Source organism: Oreochromis niloticus, linkage group LG16 (assembly GCF_001858045.2).
Source record: "Oreochromis niloticus isolate F11D_XX linkage group LG16, O_niloticus_UMD_NMBU, whole genome shotgun sequence".
NCBI lineage: Eukaryota > Metazoa > Chordata > Actinopteri > Cichliformes > Cichlidae > Oreochromis > Oreochromis niloticus.
The window spans coordinates 11,616,984-11,640,609 of NC_031987.2; the positions used below are offsets into that span (position 1 = coordinate 11,616,984).

The 23,626-nt window shown below is 38.2% G+C and overlaps 1 protein-coding gene across 1 annotated transcript in view; it reads right to left on the bottom strand.

Annotated features, from left to right (window-relative positions):
* The window catches only part of epha6 (eph receptor A6), a 174,746-nt gene that overhangs the window by 112,736 nt on the left and 38,384 nt on the right, over window positions 1-23,626 (bottom strand). Inside the window, exon 3 of the mRNA XM_005451964.4 lies at window positions 20,395-21,058. Coding sequence (XP_005452021.1) covers window positions 20,395-21,058 — 664 coding nt within the window. The remainder of the gene's footprint in view (window positions 1-20,394; window positions 21,059-23,626) is intronic.

Sequence of the window (23,626 nt, forward strand, 5' to 3'; positions counted from 1 at the left end):
ATGACATGTCCAAATATTGGTTATTTAGCCTAAATAACTCACTTTGGAAATTTCCTCTAAAACATACAGAATAGAGGCAGAAAACTGTGCAAGACAAATATGAGATTAGATATCGCAAAGGACCTTGAAAAAAATAGATCATTGTGGCTTTAGACCATCTTAGCCATCACAAGCTTAACACTTTATTTATATAACTTTGACACTACAGGTCAAAGCACATAAATGAAGTGATCCAAGAATGAAATATGAGGCTATCAAATTATTTCTTAGTATATTTAACTCGAGCCTCACACTGCAGTACACTGCTTTCTGTGCACTTTGAGTTTAGTATATTTGCCATAATGCAGCTGTGATGCAGCTTAAAGCTTGCATAATAAAGTTTAATACAGCCATAAGGCTCTAGGGCTAGGTACTCTCTGAAGCAGACGTACATTATATCAAAATAAGCATATTGAAATCATTTTAAAAATTGTTGAATGTGCAGCTCTCAAACAAGTTCAGTGAGCCAAAAAGCTCCCTTGAGTCATCTCCTGTCTTTGCTAAATAATAAAAAATAAACAGCAAGCGTGAGAGAGGAAAAACCTGAATCTTCCATGATAAAGAACTGAAACTCTTCTTTAAATCACGGCGTAATTATCGGCATAGCTACACCTCTAAATAAAATGCAAATATACAACAACATGGTTCAGTAAAGAGATTTAATTAAGTACATTTCCCTTGCAATTAAACCCCAGTGGAGTCCTCCAGCAGTTCAAACATATTAGAAAAATGCCGTGTGTCAGAAGATGATGCTGGAACCCATTAGCTTATCCACAGGCACATAAGGGGAGAAGAGTGAATACTGGGTAGGAATTCATTTCTGTTTCAAGGGGCATTTTGGCTGTAACTGTGTCTCTGTGTGTGTGTTTGTTTCTGTGTACTGTATGTGTATGTGTGTGCATGTTTTTAGGAACTACCCCCTCAGTTTGGATGCAATCAGAAAAAAGCCCAGCATGGAGGGAACAACAGGTAAACTTGCAAATACAGATGTACACAGTCACAGTTTAAAATCTGAACATACTTTCTACCCTATATGTACCACCCACACATAGACACCTGGTACTACAGCAGAGTTAAAAGAAAAAAAAAAAACCCTCCCAGGCTATCTTCTCTCCCGTCTTCCTGGTAAAACATTTCTTAATGGCAGAGCGGGGGAGAGGAAGGATTTTAATTAGTTAGCAGAGGAGGCTTCATTAAATCTCTCCGTTGGCCTCTTCTGTCCTGCCAGGCGATGTCCTGATGCAAAACTCTCACCGCTATTAGGTAAGATTATATAGTGACAAGGGAAAATCAGAAGAATCTTTTACTCAGCTTGAAACTGCTGATGGTTTGCCAATTTTATGGCAGCATGAATCTTTGGACAGTCAGTGCTCCCAGTATAAAAGACACTTTTCTTGGTATATTTTTTTTCTTTTGTGCAATCATAACAACAGCCCCCCCTTTCTTTCTTTTATTTTTAAATAGACCTGAATGTTGTTTCAGACCTCTACTGAACTTCATAGAACTTATACATTAATTATAATTTGGGGTATCTGTGATGCATGTGTGAAAGTACAAACTATTGTTTTAATTGTTACGATGCTAATGACATAACCAACATCAGTTGATTTCTTGCAATGGAATTTGTGGTCTTTGTCCTAGTAATATATTTATTTATGACAGACATTTAGTATATTTATTGTACTTCAATAAACACTATTATAATAATTTATAATCAAATCATTATTAATCATTATTTTTGTCATCTGCTGCTCATGACCATAGGTGAAATTAGGAAAGATTGACCAGTAAATTTGCAGCTTCATTTTCAGGCCCAGCTCTCTTTTCACCGCAATGGACCAGTGCAACATCCGTATTACAGCAGATGCTGCACTAGTCTGTCTCTCAGTCTTCTACTCTCCTCTATCCTCACTTGTGAACAAGAGATAAATAAACTCTTCCACCTGAGGCAGCATCTTGTTCCTGACCTGGAGTGGGCACTCCACCCTTTCCTGGCTGAGAACCACGGCCTCAGACTTAAAGGTGCTAATTCGCATTCCCAGCACTTCACATTCACATTCATTGCAAGCTGCAGGTCACCACCTGATAAATCCGCTAGAACAACATCATCTGCAAAAAGCAGAGATGAGACCCTGAGTCCAACACCCTCCACCCCTTGGCGGTGCTTAAAAATTCAATCCATAAATTTCATGAGGAGTATCTTGGACAAAGGGTACCTCTGGTGGAGACCAGAACAGAAGAGCTGTGCAAGCCAAGCTTACTACGGACAAGAAACAACAACAAAAACCCCAAAGCTAAACACACACAAAATGCAGTTATAACAAACAGTTTGCCACATGCTACGCTCGGGGCATGCTGGCATGTGACAGGAGGAGGAAACAGTTGCTAACTTCCCGTCTGTGTTCCAGGAGCAAAGCTAGCATCTTTTTCAAGTAGTTTTTCTGGCCAAGTATTAGATAGTCACATCAACAGATGGAGTTCTTCTAACTCCCAGGAGGGTCATTGCTGCTTTGATTAGAGCTTGAAGTGTAGCAGAATCATTTCTTCTTTTCACTTGTGGCATGACCAGGCCATGCCACACCTGTCTCAGGTCGATCCAGCAACATCTCCAATATTCTGATAACTTCCCTCCGGGGAAATTACCCATTCAGCTGATGAATGCATTGATGGGGTCTTTCTCCTTTAAAATGACTGAGTGAATGAGCATTCCTACCCCCATGATACTGTATGATACTGTATGATACTTTCATTTGGGATCAATGGTAAATATAAACTGAATAAATTGTTCCATTCGTTAAAACTGCATAGGTGGAATTAGGTGCTTTTGACTGGGGTCCTCTGGGACCCCCAAAACATTTGTATTTTCAAAAACTAATCAAAGTAGAAATAGAAAACAATGATTACAGACAACGTCATAAAAGTGTAATGATAGATATGACAAAAAATATACCTCCAGAGTCTGCACAGATACCAGTCAGTAGGATGAGACTTAAATCTCTATAGAATAATCACCTATACAGTATACGGTATGGATTGTTAATATCAATATTACAACTAAAAAACTTGTCAATGAGCACCACAATCCTTGTAAAAACACTGCAAAAGTTGTGTTAGTTTTTAATATTCTATCACTAATGAGGAAGCACAGCACTGTTGAGCTTGTGTGATTGACAGCAACATGAATGTGCATTCAGAGTGGGTAATATGAGAAGCCTTCATTTAGGTAGAAACACATGAAGTCATTTGCACATCACACATCCTGTGATGTAAACTGGCAACAGTGTAGGGCCCCTTTCCATGGATCTCTTTCACAACGTTCATTTATTTTTCAGTGATGCAAAGTGAAAGCAAGAATGAGAGAATGCCACTGAAACTCTAAACTCATGTTTCATCTCGGCCAATTAGAGGGCCCACTCAATGGTGCGAAATAGATGAAAATAAGATGAGCATTCTGAAGGGAGATATGTATAGCCAAATCACAACGGAAATAAGTAATATGAGTGCATTTTTGCTCAAACGGATGCACTTTTCGGATAAGCATGATACTGCTGGCCACTACTTTCTTCCTGTGCATAGGCTGCATGAACTCTCTCAAAGGACCACAACTACATGGACACTTTTCCTCCTCCCATAATCCTGCCTCTTCTTTATTCCTCTACCAGCCATCACGGTATATCACTTTATCCCTCTTTCAAAGGTCCCAAGAGACGATTGTCACAGAGAGAAAAGTGAAATGAGAAATTCCCATTGCCACCTAATTGCATGGCCAAATCGATCCTGTAATAGATTCCTTCTCTCTGACATCCAGCCTCACTGACAACACTATCAGACAGACAAATCAGAACACTGCCTGTGTTTCGGTGCACGTGTGGCGTGTGTGTGTTGGACGTTCAGTCTTCAACATGGCAGACTCCGGGCAGCCAGATATCTGTGTGATTGCTTTAAGAAAGAGAAGCTCAGAGGGAGGCTCTGCACTTCTTGATACTCTGTTTTGTTGTAGATGAGCTAAAAATATAGGCAATACATTATAAAAAATGATATATTGGTTGGAAAGTGAGAAACCCGAATCAGCTATAAAAATAACTGGTGGTCTTACGAGGACTAGAATCCAAATATTACAACAAGGTTATACACAATAGCATCATCATATCAAAAAAACACTACTTTTGGCAACTCAAGATATAGTTGACTTGCCAAAAGGTCCTGCTGCCTACACATTACTCTGTCAGAGTTTGGCTATGGAGCTTAGTTTAACGTATGGGGACCTGATATTGCCATTAAGATACAGCAGTTACTTTTGTTAAAAGCTGGGGCAGCTGTGACTTCTGATAAGCACCTGTTTTCCTTGTAGGTGACCCTCCTGAAAAGTTTACACCTGAAAGCCATCTCAAATAGAGGACTAAAAGCCCTTCAACCAAATTCAGTAAAGCTTTTGTTTTCTCTCCCTTTCTTCTTTTCTCTCACCTGCAGAATTCCACAAACAGACTGAGGTTTGCCCCTAATGCACTTTGAAGCAGTATCCTTATGGGGAACTCACAAAAAGGCTACAGCCCTGTACATTCCCTCCTCTCCTTTTAGCCTGATGACAGAGAGCCTTTTCTCTTCCCTGCAGAGTAACCTGCACATGTTAGGAAACTATCCACATAAAACAGACCAGAGTAAGGTGCCAGTAAGTCTCTTTTTCTGTCTCCTTGAGACATACAGCAAATTCTTTTCTTTTTCCAGGAAAACCAGATGCTGAAATGTACAACAGACTGAAACCAATGCAATGAATGAAAAAAAAAAAAAAAGAAAACAACATGAGAGATAAAAGATATACTTGCAAGCTGGGAGATAATATTAAAGTAAGTTGCTCTGATAAATTACACCATATTTAAATAGTGATTTCTGACAAATGCACAAACCCTAATGGTTATGCTTACAGTTTTCATAATTTTAAATTTTAAGTCCATAAAGCACATAAAGGTTTAAGTGCTTTGTGTTTTTGTGACTGTGATACTTGAATTGGGTAGCTGCTTTCAGTTATACTGTCTCTATCCACCATGACCTATGATGGACTTATTGGTCTCCTTGACTTTAAAACTATATAAATCTTTGAAAAACACAAGATCTTAGTTTGTTCCATGAATTTCAGTCTATTTCCAAATGGCTCATCACATCTTCAGGAAAATGAGATTATTATCCTACCATGTGTTGGATGTTTAGGGTGGAACATATACTAATGTAATGAACTGATAATGATCTCAGTATAACACCTGAGACACATGAAACAGGTTAAACAAAAATAGGATAAGCAGAAGGAGGAAAGGTGTGGGGACTACAGCACATAGAAGCCTGGTGTGTCTTTCAGAGAGTGTTTAGTGGAGCACTTTTATGCCTTTTTCTTGTGTCTTTTAATTCTAAATGTATTTTGTATGAAACTATTTTTTAGTTCCACAATGCACTGTGAGAAACACTGGCCTTCTTTGTGTCACATGTCAGCACTAATTACAAATCTGTGACAATTAAAGTGTAAATATAAAGATTAACATTAAAACCTTAATGAAATGCAAAACAACGAGAAGTTTCTTTTTCATACTCCTGAACTGTATCTCTGCTGTTACTCCTGAGCCCTTTACTGAGAGCCTGAGACCATGTTTGTGTGTCTGTTTGTGTGTGTGTGTGTGTATTTGTGTCCTTTCTCGTGTCTGGGGCTTTGAAAACCACAGCTGCTGCAGGTATTTTTCACTAACAGTGCCATTTCTTTTTAACTTGGATTGATTGAAAGATGACAAAGAAAAAGAAACCGAGAGAGAGAACCAGGTGGCCAGTAAGTGGCCTCTTCATTGATTCTGAATGCAGGTGTCTGTGTGTGTGTGTGTGTGTGTGTGTGTGTGTCTGAGGGAGACAAAGAGAAAGAGTTATCAGTGTGCGTGCACGACAGCAGACAGACGGTAGTTGCCTGGAAAGGTTTGGGTCTTACACTGTGGGGTCTTTGCGTGCCCTGACACCCACATAATGTTAATTACTATCCATGATCTGGTTGAGCTGCTGTTAATGCTCAGGAGAAAATTATTCCAATCCATGTGCTCATCCACACACGGCCCTAAGACCAGATGTAACAGTTGTGTGTATGCACACAAAAGACTGACTTTGGGAACTTTATTAGTTTAGCAGGTTTAAGGAGGGGAACAAGCCTTTTCTGGGACAGCAACCACATAACTTGATTCCAATTTCCAGAGCTCTGGCTTTTTTTTTTTTTCAATGTTTGCAGCTTTTTACACTTCACCATTACTGTAGATGGACAACAAAACAACTAACAATTACTTTGGGCGATCACTCACAAAGATATTTACAATTTATTTACAAAATATCTCAAGAGTTGCTTATTAAATGCAACATCATTTAACAAATTAGGAAATATAAAATATATAATTCATCATCTATGAAGTGAAGGATGCATCTTAGAGCGCCTTCACAATACTTTATTCTAAAAATTTACAATAAAATCCAGTTTTAGCCACAGAGAGGAACAAAGTTAATGAACAAACTGAATGAGCACTGTGCAACTCAGTTAAAGTCCTGAAAAGCAAGCACTTACCTGCTTACGGCTAGTTGATATGCTCACCAAAAGACAGCTAAAACTGTTTCCAGCATCTACTAGGACCTTGTATCAGCATAGGGTTTCATGTTTCTTGGTACTCTCTTATGATGTCTTTGGTATAACTTTAATTATTCTCTTGCTGTATGGCACTGGCAATGGTACTTTGACTCTATATGTGTCTAATATTTTGCGACATTTCAGGTTTGTCGCTCGAAATGGTGTTCATCTGTAGTACACTGTCCAGTGTTTACCTCAGGTTGCAAAATGCTATCTGAGAAGTTATTATTTATTTGTGAGAAGGCTTTAAAGCTAAGTGAAAGAAGTCTGATACAGGTCAATAAGTCAATGGAACTCACTTCTGACAGATGTGTTTAGGAGTTTAGGAGATGGTAGTGGTGGAGGAGGCAGATGAAGAAAAGAAGGAGAAAGAGATGTTGAAAATATTCAGCAGATTTCCCCAACAGTTGCAGTACTCAGGAATCTGTAACTTTCTAATATTATTTTGTTCATAAAAAATCTGTGCAAATTATATTGAACTATATTGAACTAATACAACATAATAACAATATCCTTCTGATCACCATGATCATTATTACAGAAAAATGTTCAGCTGATTCTGGTTCTTTACAGGATAGTGCTATAGTGTTGTCAGAATAATATGATAATACAGTTTCACTGCTGTAGAAGAAAGTTTAGGCCCTATGCCACACACTTACTATAGTTTCTAAAGCACAGATTTTAGGATTTATATGGCATTTATATGGGGATTTCACATATTATATATTGTGTAATAGTGTCACAATACCATAGTATAATGAATAATGTATTTTTGCTGATTCTTGATATAAATTTACAATTTTTTTTCAAAATTTCACTGAATGCTTTTGTTTTGAGAAGAAAACACATTTTCAATAATCTTAAAATGCAGCTATTTGGTTCGCTTCGTTGTGTTTTTCTAGAACACTAAAGTTTCTAACTTTTCAACACGTCTACAATACAGTGTAATATATGAATGTCAGTAAAGGTGATGCCACTAAGAAGTGTAATTGTAAACACTTTCATTGTTCTCTTTGACTGCCATACCTTTATTACCTGCTGTCACTCTGAATAAAGACAAGGAGAATGCTTCACTGATGGAGACACAGGCAGATCAATCCCCCATAAAACAAGCTGTATTGGTTTATAAATCAGGCCTCCAGTCTCTGCCTGTGGCTGCTCAATAAGCATACATCAGCTTTAATGTAAGGAGTGGGATGAGCTGCCAACTAGCTGCAGCTGGTAATAGATAATAAAGACGCACAACCTCATAAGCACACACGTACACACACACAAACACACACAGACAAATAAAGCACATATGAAAACAAATATGCACGAAGTAAACAAGACAACAAATGCTCATAGCTTCCAAAAAGGCACTGAATTCCATGCACACATAAATGCATAAAGTATTCACACAAAGGACACTTACTGACAAACCAAACACAAGTAATTAAAAGGAGGAAAAACAAAAAGCGCACAATAACAAAGTAATAGTACAACTGCTCGTCCTCATCCTTCAGTTCACACACACACACACACACACACACACACACACACACACACACACAGAAATCTAAATGTAAGACTGCAGTTCTCCTTTATCTCTGTAACTATTGGCCTTTACTTTTATTTTACTGCATTTTTGGGGGCTATACGAATTTCAGATAGACCATCTGTTTGACTGGTTGCTGAAGTCTAATGGCACAAAATGTTATCATTGTAAAGAGTAATGACAGTTGAAATGACTGTATAAGGCAATATTCTAACATTGTACTGATTTGTGGGCCAGCACTACCACTTAAATTGCAACCTTAAATAGCACATTGGTGAAAACGCAGAAACAAAAATAAGACAGAAGAAATACAGTAAGGGTTTTGCATATTCGTCTCTTAATTTTCTTCCATTACTCCATTACTTTCTTCCATTATTCTTGCTCTTTTGCAGACCACAATTAGATCAGGTCTCAGTTAAGGAAGTAGAATTATGTTTGATATGGCTGATGGCTTATTATGGACACCTGCACTGTCCCTCTATTGACATTGTAGATTCAGGTCTTTATTCTTTTATGGGTTCTAGCATCACTAATAGCACCAGAGTAGTATTCCTAAAACACAAACTATACCCTTTAGACTTCATAATAATAAATGACAAAAATGTGCAATATGACTTCAGACTATTCAAAGCAGTAAGCTGAAAAATACAAATGGAGAAGAGGCTGATAGTCCCATGATAACATCTAAACTTTAACAATGTGCTTATTATTGTAACCATCATGATGAAGGTCCCAAATTAGGATCTACACATCTTTTAAAGTCATTTTTGGCAACAGTCTAAAGTCATGTAACTTTTTTCCCCAGAAATAAAAATACACAAATAGAAGAGCAGTTACTTTAATGTGAAAGTGAAGTATAAACCACAAGAGAAGTGACTTACCTTCATTCCCAGCTCTTCTGCTTTTAACTTCCTTTCCTCTAGTTAATCTTAGCATGAAGAAAACCCAATTACAGCTACACTACTTTATCCATGTCCAAAATACTCTTCCTGGGGCTTAAGCCTCCATTTTAGCCTGATCAGTGAAGTTGTTAGCATTAATTCAAACAGATTCAGATTCTGAGGTTTCATTGTGTGGCTGTACTTGTTCAGGGGGTCAGCCAAAGTTCAGACCTCAATCCACCCCAAGGGAAATGGTTTCACACCACAGTCTTCTCTCGAACTGACCCAGTTCTGCTATCACTGCTTGCCTCATTCAGTGGCTGGATTATGTCTATCCATGGTACTCTTGTGCATGTGTGTGTGTGTGTGTAGTTCCACCAGTGTGACTAACAAGCTTGGCTGTTGCAGTCTGGCAGATTGAGAGACACCTAGTGCTAGTTAAAGCCTTCCGTACCCTGAGGTCATTGGCTCACTTTCCGCACTGGTCATATATGAGAAGATAGAGGGATAGAGTGAGGAAGAGTATAAAAAAAGAGGTGAAACTACTGTCACTGAGCTGACATTTTTGTCAAGTTGGATACACATGCTCACATTTTGCCAAATGGCAATATTCAGTTCAAACAGCAATAAATGTACTCTCAATGACTCCCTTTTGCTGAATAAATATCACATTTTGATTTACTTCATGTATGCGGGCAAACGCTTATACTCGGAATAAATTCATAACTGCAAAATATTTTGGACAAAATTGTATGCAAGTAGCAAAACCACCAACTTGTCTTAATAAATGCTTTAACATGGTGAATTTTTTTAACCTAGAGGCAATTTTAGGATTTTTTAAAATTTTGTCCTGTCAAATATCCTGCACAGAAATATCCAGAATCCCAGTTAATTGGCCCTTGTTATTTAAAGGGAGACTTACAACTTCTTTGGCAAAGATCTTCACTGTTATCCAAAAACAATACGAATTATCCTTTGTGCATGAAAATATGGACAGCTCCAGCTCTGGTGTTTGACTTTATTGTTCACTAGTGGCAGAGCTGACTGTATACTGAAGTGTCTTAGTTTAAATTTGTGCAACAAAACACTATCTGACACGTCTGAGCAGAGTTTGTACGATGTACAAATGTGACATTATTTCAACACCAAACGGTTATATTTTTCTTCTAAATTGGTGATGAGGCTTTAATTTTATTATGAATTTTAATTCTATGGTGCCTTCCAGCTGTTATTTTATCCATACTGTGATTTGTTATTTTAATAGCCATGAATTAAAATAATGAGGAACAAAAAAGCAAATGCATGGATGGGCTATGCAATATTGTAGTGATCCGTGTGCAGTTATGGAGTCAGGTTGCACATTACATAAGCACTTGTATGGTCAAGGAGTTCATGCATACAGTCCATCTATATGTAGAAGATAAGCTGGATCGGAGATTTGTTTAGTTTAACTTTCAAAATCCCAATTTAAACAAAATGGTTATTTATGGCATTACAGATGAAACGTGTATATGTTTTAGTTATTGGACACCAGAGTATTATGTTTTTTTTACTTTATGTCTGTTGTGTAAACAAACTGGTACTGAAATAAAACACAGTCATCACTGAAGCTGAACCCTCAATAACCCCTGTTTTTTTCCCCTCTTCATATTTTTTTCTTTTTTCCTTGGGAGAAGCTGTCTCCAGCTCCTAAAACGTACTTTTATTTATGACAAGTCTGTTCTTCATTGGAGGCCTGTGATGTGTTATCTGGGCCATGTCATACTATACATACCCTTTAATGACTAATTCAGTCTCTTGGCTTATGTACTAAAATAGAACAGGCACAAGGGAAAAGAGAAATCAATTGAAATGTTGCAATGTTTGACAGGACTGTGCTTGAGGAGACAAAAAAAGGAAAAAAAAAAGAAAAGAAGACATTAGACGGTGTCGCTTCCTTTTGTTTTCTGACTGAGAGAGTGTGTGGTGTTGAGACATGCAGAAGCTGTATGTATGTATGCAGGGTGCCGGTACGTTGGGGAATTTATTTTTTCAACTGTCTTTGATCACTTTCAGGCTTTGAAGTAACTCTTGGCAAAGAAGGGGGGGAAAAAAGCGAGGCAGAAGTCACTGCAAGTTCACATCGCAACTAGGACTCGCAAAAACTGCAATCTGCATAATTTATTCTTTAAACAGTTAAAATGGAAAGAGATGAGGAGATCTCTAGGTGCCCAACAAACCCGCCCCCTGCTTGACAACCCCAATTAAACACTCTCCCTCTCCACATTTGTTCTCAATTACAGATTGAAGAGCGACAACACGAGAGCCTCTAATGCTCATCAAGTGACTGATTTAAAGAGACACAGAGGAAGGTAAAGCACCACCAGTCTGGGGAAATGTAATTGATATGTGTTGTAAATGAGCAAATAGAGGCAGCTGCGGAGGAACAATAAAGAAAGAACAGTCATGGTCATACATATATATATACATATATATATACAAAACACACACTTATCAACATGTTTTTCTTCCCCAAAACTCTTAGCACAGTGGATTTAAATATTAAATAAGATGCATCGTTCTATAAAACACAATAACAATAATTATGATCACATACAAACTTCAAACTTTTTCTAGTCTCTTAACTTTTCTTAATACTTAATATTAAACCGATCCATGTTATTATATAACATTTATCTTCAGCCATTAGTTCAACACCTACAATTTCTTGGAAAAAAACATCCTTACAAGAACAATGGGCTATCAAAAGTTGGTCCTCACAGGGATATATAGACCTTACCACCTGAAAGAGATAAACCTCAAAGGTAATTGCATCACACAGAATATGAAGTACTGTATGATAGCTCCAGTCAGATTACTCAGACTTGTGGAATATTTTCTATGAAGCGGTTATTCACTACAGGTTTTTTTAATCTTCTAGTGAGAATTTTTAGATGGCAACCTTGCCCCAAATTTCCATTTTCTTAACAAAAAAGTATGTCTGCTTTGACAGTAACTTATTAACCTCAACCACATCATTCTGCACAGTGAAGGTCTAAAGTAAGACACAGTTTTAGTGAGCAATCACTGAATTAGTAAGTGCAATTTTCTTTTGCCCTCCAAGGTGAAAACATTCATTCAAAAGCACCATTGTATTTTCCAGTGCAATTGAATGGTCAAAATGAGCAATTCAGTCAAATCACCGTTAGGTTAACAGATTAATTGATTTTATTATAACACACACACACACACACACACATATATATATATATATATATATATATATACATACATATAACATAATGTATCACACTGATTTCTTAATCTGGAATAATGTTTGATGATTTATTTTTAATATTCTCAGTGATTATTCTCTGCTTATGTGACAGCAGGTAGTGACACACAATGAGGCCGTGGCCTGGCAGAAAGAATTTACACTGGACATAATTCAAACCACCCCAAGCCTTTAGCAGGGAAACTCAGTGCCTTTTAGTGGTGCATTGAGCTTAATGACAACTCAGGGGGAAATGTACATTAGCATACCAAATGCATCAAGGAGATTTCAATTATATCCTTTGTGGGAGCAGCATAAATAAAGCCTAATACAATGACTGTGTAGACAACAAACAAAACCCCGGGCATTTAAGTTCACCCATACTGTGTGATGTCTATTCAAACAAATGTAGATTTAACAGAACTGTGAATTGAAAAAGCAAACAGAAATAATCAGAGTGATCAAAGATGCTCTTGTTTGTAATTTTTGGAGACAGTGGATTAGTGTGTCAAAATTATTAACGAAGGACAACTCATTGTGACAAATGAGAAACAGGAAATCCGGTTTTGATATATCCACATCTGCCTTTATCTTGACTCTGTTGCTCTTATATCTGCTGCAAGCAATTTTCTTACAATGCAACTGTCAAACTGTGCTCTCTTAAAAAAATGGAAGGCATGACATCCTATGGTCATGACATGTCAGCGCTGATGCTGAGTGAGGTGGGATTAAATTCATCAGACAGACTTTGACCCGCTACCGGGGTACATACACACTCTGTTTCTCTCTCTCCCATTCCAGACACTCCCAATTAAGCCTGAAGTGCAATGCTTGTTAAACTAAAACCATCCTTTTCTGAAATGTCACAGTGTCTCCCTGCCGTGTGGCCCGTCTGTAAACAGCTCTGTTGCTGATGCCAGCTTGAACCCCCTGGTGTGTCTCCTCGTGTGTGTTTTGTGAGAGCAAAATTGTCGCTTGCATTAACACTCTGTTGTGAATGCTTGAGTGCATATTGGACTTGTTGTTGTTTTGTTGTTTGGTGTGCTCAATGGGTTGTATTTTTATATGTATGTTTTATGTTATTCATTATGTGAGTCTTTGCCTTCCACCCACGCCCTCATTTGTGTGTGCCTGTGTCTTTTGTGTGAGTATGTGTGTACGTGTGTGTGTGTGTTTGACATCTCATTTGGGGGGGCTGACAGAGTGAAGGATATGTGCTGTAATTGTTGTCTGACTGTCTTCATGCTGTAATTGAAAATGTCTTATTGGTGAAACTTTTGTCAAGATGTTTATACGAGCATGCCATTTAACATTAACACAGCTGCTCCTTTTACCTGTGCAATTACTTAAGTGTAGCCCACCTCTGACACTTGACGTAGAGCCAGTGCCTTTCTGGAACTGGGTAAATTACCATACCAATTGCTTGGTATAAACAGCTTGTTCTTAAAACAATAGGGCGATGGATTTGTGAACTCAAACTCCATCCATCTATCCATCCATGGTATCCATGGTATCCAGCATCCCTCTATGTTCCCAAGCTGCCTTCCCTTTGTGTTCTGTCATGATTTGTGAACTCTTATTTTGTTGGACTTTGTATCAGCCAACATAAAGGCTTGCTTTCCTTTCTTAGGCAAACAAAGCTTGACAGTCAGATATCTAAACCATCTCTACTGACTGCTTTCACTGCGGCAGAGCAGCACCCCTACTTTGAACCACCGCCCAGTGACTGAGCTGATTACCTTTTCTCTAAGGGCAGATCTTCTTTGGAGGGAACTCATTTCCTGTTCATGATCCTATTCATTTGGTATCTACCTGCAGCTTGTGGTCATCTGTGAGGGTAGTAATGATAACTTTGAAGCTAATCATCAGCTTTACCAAGGTACTTGAAGTCCACTTGAGGCCGAAATTCATCGCCAATCTTAAGCAGGAAATCTTTTTTTCAACAGTGTAAGCTGGACATCACAGCTTGATGTAGCCAACGAAAGCAAAGATGTGATCCTGAGACCACTTAACTCAACTAGCTACAGTATGTGCCACTGCAACCGAAGTTTGAGGTTGTACAGGGAGTAAATGACATTATAGGCCCAGTAACCAATTCTCCAGAAGCACCAGTTAGACACATACAGCGACATGCATTTTCCAAGTCCATAAAACATATGTAGACTGGAGGTGTGTACCCTCCAATATTCAAAGAGCTTGGCCGCTGTCTCAAGATGATTAACCTTAAAAAAGACAGGAAGCTTGGCTGGTTCATATTTAACAGATTATAAAGCAGTACAAGTCAGGTCACAAACTGTCACAGTGTGTTGTGGTATTTTTATTTCAAAGGGTGTCCATTATTATTTGAGTGATGTGCTGTTCAGTAATTCTAAATGTATCCTAGCTTGCTTTTGCCCAATCATCAGAGGGAAGATTCACTGTATGACAACCTAAAACACAGGCAAACATATAAATAAACCCACACAGACACCCTGTGATTACATTATTCATAGCACTGCTGAGTGCTCTTACACAGAGTCCGAAAACACATGATGACCTGCTGTACAACACTGAGTGATAACAGCATCAGCTAGATTGTCTTACACTGAGAGGGAAAGATGATGAAAGCTAAAGTGAGTGAGAGAGAGATAAAGAGAGACACTGAGAGACTAAGCTCTTCATCCAAGAAGATGTATGTGTGCTCTTCTTGCATTCAGTCTAGTTGGCTAAAGTACTGCTAATGAGCAGGTGGGTACATATGTTATACATCATTAAATAATAGCCTCTTGTAATGCACAACAAGGACATGCCGAATGCACTCACACATACACATATTAAATATTTACATCAAGACAAAAAATAAGGTATAAATAAAACCTGTAAATAGATCAGCTTAGATGCAAATAGTAAATGGACTGGTTTTTACAGTATATAGTGCTTTTATATTCTAACTTAGCACATGCCTCGTTCACTCGATAACACCATTCGTACAAGCACTTTTTTCTATGATTAAGTTTCTGTTTAACATTCACACACACTTGCCCTCCGATTCAGCATTTTACCGAAGGATACTCGATGACTGGAGGAGACAGAGATGGCATCACCAACCTTCTGGAGAGTAGATGGCCGGCTCTACCTCCCAAACTACAGCCAACATGAAAAGGCCACAACAACCAAAATAGTACAGTGAGTGACTATATGAATTCAAGTTATGGTTTACTCTATAAAGACCATTGCTTACTTCTACATATATGTATGGATATGGATATATATCATAATTACATCAATTTTGACAAGATCCCAACCACCCAGCAAATTTCACTTACATTTTAAAAAAGCGACTTATGCGTACGCATTTTTTATATACTTCATTTAACGACTCGTCTCATTTGGCCCATATAATATTAAGATTTAAAAATCTCCATTTTAAAGAACATTTTTAAACCATTATTATCAGTGTATATGTGGAAGAACATGCAAGCAGTAATATGGGTTATAGGCGTTTATTAGCCTCAGTCTTACTGCAGCACACTGGCACTTCATCCAGGTAATGGACAGGAGATTAAAATACTGCTGTGACCAAATCCACTGAGTCTGAATGAAAGAAAAAGATTATTTGACTTAAGCTGGGTGGAGAGCATGTCCTTCATTCTTACCTAAGTGGAGGAAAAACATTTATTCAGGCTTGAGCAGTTTATCTCTTCTTTGAGATGACTAAAGGTTTACATGGTTGTCAGATACTCCAGCTTCCTCCCACAGTCCAAAGATATTCATGGGGTTAGGCTAAATCTAAACTGAATGTAGGTGTGAATGTGAGCATGAATGGTTTTCTGTTTCCGTGAGTTAGTCGTGCGACAGACTGGTGACCTGTTCAAGGTGTGCCCTGCCTCCCACCCTAAGGCAGCTGGGATGTGCTTTAAGCCCAAGCAGAAAGAAATGGATGGATGGATGTTTGCCTGATATCTGTGTATGCTATTGCTGTAGGGGTTATCAAAGGAAAACAATAATACAAAGTAATCTGCGGTGTACAAAACTTGAAGAAGATTTTACTGATCAACTGATCTCAGTCTGAGATCTGATAGATTTAAAAGATTCCATATTTTTTTATATATGTAACTTCCAATTTTCAGGAAAGAGACAGCTACACTTTCTTCCACTAAATAGTTTTGTTCCATCTTCATGTTCTATGCATAACATTTAGATTTCAATGAAAGTGACTTCCTTTTAGCATGTGAAATGTTAGTTCTGCATTATAGCAACAACTAGCAAACAACTAGATATGGCAAAGACATTAATCCTATGCTTTTCAAATACTTATGAATGGGATGCTACTGGAACCACAGATTGTTCAACCCGGTGATATCTGCTACACAGGAAGTCAGCTGTAGCATTTAAACTACCAATTTGTTGTAAACTAAGACTTGAAAGATTACTTTAGCCAGCTACCTCAGTCTTCTCCTTCAATGCCTAAGGTGCTCTAGTGGCACGTTGTGTGGGGGCTTTTTAATAACTAAGCCTGTTTGAATGCTGGAACAATGAACAGGAGCTGCATTACAGGGCTGACATTGCAGTAAAATGCCATCACATTGCCCAAAGGGCTAGACTTAACCCAACTGTGAAATATGCTCCTTTGAGAGCAAGGGGTTGAGGATAAGGAGAGGAAGAAGGAAATTACATTAATTTATTGTGCTTTAAGGAGCCAGCATCGATATTGATAGGTGGCAGTGTTGAGTCTGCTTATGTTTGTAAATGGCACTGAGCCAAAATGTCTCTTCTGGTTGATTTAGCCCGCCACCTCAGTTGTCTTAAGGTGCTTAACCACTTCTTGTGATTTTTATGTGACATATAGTTCTTCCAAAGATTATATTCAAATCAGACTAAATGATATGTAATGTAATTATGTGTATTTTCCCCAATATTATATATCAAAGATGAAAGTCACAGGGCAAACAGCAGGGACGCACCACATCACTCCTTTACCTCTTAAAGAAGAGATAAAGAAGTCTGCCATCTATAATCCAGTTTTGAGTTCCCTCCCCAGACGCCTTAACGCCCACTCACATCCTGGGCCATCTGACCTCAGGAAATCACATGATAGGGTGGGGCCAGGTTTCACAATGAGCTCACCCGAAACCCTGGCTGATTAGGTCCCACACCCACTTTCACACCTTGGCGCATGTGATTAGAGGATCACCAGGGGGTCCTTTGTCCCTCCTTGGGGGGACACTCCCACTGGGTTTAAATCTGGGACTCTCGGCCATTTGACCTTAGAACTGAAGAAGCTTCTCGGATGAGAGGTGAAACGTCTTCAAGCAACTTAAAGAAGTCCAGACGCTTTTCTTTGCAAACTCCTTTGACTAGATAAAGAAGAAGCTCACAAATCCATTACAAATTGTTGTTTTGCAATGTGCTTCCCAAAAGTTTTCAACAGCAAGTTTATCTGCCTCTACTAAGCTTTTTTTGCCACTCAATTAACGCATAAGAAATATTAAAGGAACAGAATGGAGAAATCATTTTAGGATCGACACACTCTAATCACAGCTGCAGTTTCACCCCTGGCCTGTTGATTATGATGCAGCTGCAAGTCCAGCTGGAAAGCCTCCCTGACCTGTGTCACAAGATGAATTGTAATCAACTGTGCAAGGACATCTGGTTCTGAATGGTTTGAGAAATCCAGTGAAATGTCTCAAAAGTGTTTTTTAAAAGGCTGTAGCCTATGGTGATGTTGGATGGATTATTTTTTTGGAGGGAAACAAACATCTACAATGGCATCTAATTTGTGCCAATATTTCTATAGATTATGCATCTTGATCATTCTGGTAAAACTTACATATTTTCTTGATCTTTACAAAACTAATTGCACAAGCTTGGATTACTTTTTAAGAGCCAGCGTCTTTTGTTGTGCTAAATTGTGAATTCAGATCAGTTACTAATTTAAAATGTATTCCATATCCATGATATTGTAGTATATTGTTAGTTCTTAGGATAAATATTAGTAGATGCTTTCATTCTGTCATTTGTTAACTGTATAAAGTTAAATTCCATATTATGGTTTTGATAAGTTGCAACTTACAAGTACATTAGGACACCTTTTAGATTGTCGATCTGTCTCCTTTGGATTATAGACGTGTGTATCTGTTGACCTGACATCAGGACTTTACTTGGTTTGAAAAGAAGTCGCATTGGAACTTCTTGAAGGTAGCATTCCCAGTGAGCCGTGCTGTCAGTGATAACCCAAAGCTCATATCAGAGAGCTGAGGATCAAGCTGCTACCAAGCCAGCTGAGGTAATCTGTCACACCAAGGTAGCCACTGAGACAACGGGTGGTAGAATACAGATATACACAACAACATTCCTACACACATGACTCATCACAACACACATAGACACATGTTCATTTCTCTGTATGTATAAAGCACCATGACACACACATGCAAAACAGAATCCTAAAATCCTGTGGTGAAGCTTTGGTGCCCGGACCAGCTTTAACACTGGACACAGTATGATGTTTCACTTTATGACTGCTTTCTAAAGCTTTACTCATTATACTAAATTTTACAAGCACACAAATTACCACAACAAGATTATCATGTTTGGATTTTAGCAGCTAGTAAGGAAAATATGTGCTTTTCACCAGAACACACAGAAAAACACCTCTGGTTTCATAACCCTCTGTTTGTTTAAAATTTGTGTAAAAATAAACAGCCTACTCACTAATCTTTCATAAAACAAAACCAAAGTTACTGCAGAGTTTAGTTTTGTGAAAATGTTTTCATATGAATTTAAACACTAGCCAAAGGGCAAAAAATACCAGAAATTTGCAAAAATTGCTTTAAAAAAAGCCCTAAAATTAGAATGCATTTGATAGAAAAACAACAGACTAACAGAAAAATATGCAGTTTTAAGCTGCTGAAACAGACACTCTCTTTCTCTCTCTCTCTCACAGACACACACACACAAACACATACAAACACAGCCTTAGATAGCATCAGGTCCTCTCACTGCTACCATAATAACATTCATAAACATTCAAAACCTTTCACGTGACTTTACCTCATCTGTTATCTGAGAAAATTAGCATCTAGTAAAAATGGTAAGACAAAGGACAAAAAATTATAGGTAATGAGTCGAAATGAATAGGGAAAGTCAATAAAGGTTAATAGGTTAATAGGAAGGTTAATAAATAAAAATAATAATAACAATATAACATTATGCAATTGTTTGACGTTTGAACCAGCAAGAGTGAGTATGTACATAGACTGTGGGGACCATAAAGCGTTCTCTATTTGTTGCATGTGATGGTACAATGGGAAGTAAATGGTATTGAAGCACTGCAGGTTTCATATCATCATCTGTCCACATTGCTTATCTTTCTGACTGGTGGATGCATCAATACTTATGTCAAATACATCAAACAGGAATATGAATTAGTATCACACTGACTGTCTTACCATCTTGATAAACAAATGGTGTAGAAATGAGGCAAGTACAATGGCACAAAAGTTAGAATAGTGCACAATTCTACTTGTAAATATTCGTATTTCCTGACTGTATAATTGCAATATATATATAAATACATATATATGTCCTTTTTTACTATTAAATTATTTCATGTTGTAAATAAACATCGATGGTAAAGTGGTTAAAATGAATTGAAATTACCACTGCTATTTGCATTTAGGTGAAGTCTGAGATTTATTATCATTCTGACCACTTGAGAAAGAGAAATGTAGGAAATTATTCAATAAAGGTAGGTTTAATTAAAGTCAAGGTTTGGTAAGGACATCTAAGTAAAAGCTAATTAAGAACCACGAACAAAACATTAGTATTAAGGCTAAAAAACAAAACAAGCCTTTTTTCCAATTAGAGGCTGCTAACAATAACCCATGGGCAAAGCATTCAACTGGCAGGGTTCTCATAACCCTACAGCAGTGTCACCTTCACCAACAATTCTTTTTCTTTCAGAGCTTTGGAAAGACTGACTAAAAACGTCTTTGAGTTCAAAAAATGCTACACTGAGAAGAATGAAAAGCAAGTTAAAATATACAAAACTTGGAAAACTTACCAACACATGAACCATCAATCTCCTCATACCCAACGCTACAGACACATCTTCCCAGGGGAACCAACCAGTCCCCATCAGCTCCACAGAACAGTTTGGGTGTGTCTCTTTCTTCAGCATGGTCAACACAGGCCCCCCTCACTTCCACCAATGAAGAAGAGTCCACACGAGGCACTGTGTCTGGAAATGAGGCCAGGTTCCTCAGCGTAAATGGACATTTCTTATAGTAAACCCTCACAGACACTAATGCAATGCAAGCGCCAATGTCCTGGAAAGCCAGATAAAAGCCTTTCCTGTTTATGGGTCCCACCTCCCGCACCTCCGTATTGAGCTTGAGGATCCGATCTCCAAGATCCATCTGAGTGAAGCTCTCATCAGCAGCAATGGTGTCAATCTTGGTGTACTGTGCAGGCCTGAACTTGACACCGTGTGCCTCGTCCGTCTCATGATAGAATAGATTGAAGGTCTCCTTGCAGGTGCCAGACACCCAAGGGATTGAGTTACAGTCGCGCAAGGTGAAGCGAAGCTCCACGTAGACCTTCTGGGCTGCCTGTCGTGAAATCCAGTTGGAGCGAAGCCAGTTGTTTTGGTTGGGCTCCATCACATTGCAAACCTGAAAAGTATGGATGGGTCGGTTGTGCTCATCCATCTCTGTGATGGCATCCCACTAAAGGAAAAATAATAGGAGTGTAGAGGGTCGAGGAGAGAGGAGGGAAGAATGGGGTAAAAGGGAGGGAAGAAAAAGAAAGAGTTAGTATTAATTCAAGATCTGCTAGCAGGCCTGACAGGTGATAGCATTCCATACAAAACATGGACAAAATTAACAATATGGTAATGAAATATTAATTTAGTCCCAAGTGTGGCACTGAAGGAAAACTGTGTGGTCATTTCGAATCCCAAGATTGATGCTTTACCGAGCACAGACGCAATGTGGAAATTGTAATAGCTTCCTGCTTCTTTCTGCTTCTTTCTGAGACACTTTGTTTATATTAGACTGTATTCAAACCAAATTTGGACAATAACACATTTAGTTGTTCAGATATTCTTCTCTGGACTAAGGTAAAAGAGACTGCCAGCAAGACCATCTCAGTCCATACCACATTCAAGTAAAAAAAAAAAAAAAAAATCATTAACAAACTAACAATCTATTTTCCTCAAATTCCTAGAGGTAGGTTTTCTCCTGGTATGATATCGAGCTCCAGCTGCCTAGTCATCAGCTCTGCAACTCCCAGGTCACATGATTAGGGAGCATTGCAGCTTTGCAGGGTCATTAGGTTACCTGTCCCCATGTTGATGGGAAAGAAGTTAATGGGGGTTTTTAGCCTCCTGGTCCTGCAGCGCTCTCAGGTTTTATTAGAGTGGGGACTGGCTACATGGGCGACCCCCAAACCACCCAACATCGACCTCAAAGAATCAAATTACCTGCTTGGGAAAAAAGGGCTCTCAAATCAGTTCGCTTACAATGCAGCGTCGGACTCTCCACGAGCTGCAGAGTTTGCCCTTGTGTGTGTGTTTTTGTATGTTTGTGTGTATGAGGTTTATATTTAGACTCATATTTACGCCACTTACCTCATAGGTGTTACTGTATATGACGATATATGGGATCTATTTTTACCCATCACTGCTGCTGCTACTACTCCCATTACTTTGCATACATTTTCCTAGATGAAACACTTATGCATGCATACATAATTTTCAGACATCGAAAGCTCAATTCGGTCACTGTGACTTATCCAATGAACCTTGCTCGTGGATTGCAGTATGCACAGCTGTCTACTTCTTTGAGTCAAACACTAAAATCAACACTGTCTTCAGAGATGTGAGAAATATGCTCGAAGGTATGGAAGACCATGTATAAAGCTTTTAATTACCAACACATTAACATAAGTAATTTGACTACATCAAACATACACACATTTCATGTTCCCTTTCTTGGGTCTGGGGGGAGAGATGCCTGTTCTAAACGAGGGCTGGAAAATAGCTCATTTATAGGCAAACAAAATCCGGAGGGTTGAGATAGCGCTGGTGGTTAATTTACCAATACTATTTGCCTGATAAGCTTGCACATTTAATAAGCTGTTTTTTCACTTAGCTAAATATTACCTCTTGATGAGAGTAGTAATCAAAGCCTAATGTTTGCTCTCACATACTCATTATCCTTTTTAATAACATGTTCTAATTCAATCATCCAAAGACAGCAGGTTTTAATCTGCTCTTCGCTCAAGGTGTAAACGTAGCATTACAGTCAAACAAATTGAGTTTGATTAAATGTGATGTTGCCATCAAAAGTACACACTAAATCCAGTCGGACAAAGTGTTTCAGTTGGGGCAAGGCATAAAGATAAAAACAAATAAACAAAAAAACAGAACATGAAATACTTAAAATATTGGCATGAAAATATTTCCATGAAGAAGCTGAAATGAGAAAAAAAGTCAAAATAAAAACAGAAAGAAATAACTTTGAAAGAAAAATATGGAAAAATGCAGAAATAATAACAACTGACTTGGAAAACAGACTAACAGATAAAAAAGAGAAAACATGGATCATTAGCTTCCATATATAAAAAATGTAAGTAGACATATGGAGTTTACTCTTTGTTAAGTCCATATGGATTCACTGGGATTCCAAAGCTTTTAGATATGATTTCAGAACCATCCTTTGTGATAAAATCTATGCCATGGCTCCAGACAGAGAAAAGCCTATTAATGACTCCTTTGGGATAAACAACAAAGTGAGCACAAAAGGAAATGGACATGGAAAATGTGTTCTTTCCTAATAGGTGACTGCATCACATTTTTTTGCCACTGAATCAACTAAAGATCATGATGAGTTTGCTCATTTACCACTGGCTGTTGGAATTTCTGAAATCTTCTGTTGGGGTGTCAGCTAACGGTATACTTGCACTAGTCACGGCTGGCCCTGTACCTGCTGGCATGCACTAACACTGTGTTTAAGAATCAGACTGCTGAGACAAACTGCGAGTATGCTCCAGTTTGTCTCAACATTTAAACTGTTTTTCATGCTGCCCTCTCTTTCATGCACACCTTTAAAAATCACCTTTTTTAGAACATAATAAGGCTAATATATGTTTTTATTAATTCTGTGGCTTAATTAGGCCTGTTTTTAAAGCGGTAAAACACTGTCCTGTATCATGTCTCATAAAGCCGTGATTTTCATGGAGCCATCTGTCACTAAGGAAGTGCTGAAGTTCCATGTTTGAGTAGATGTATACTG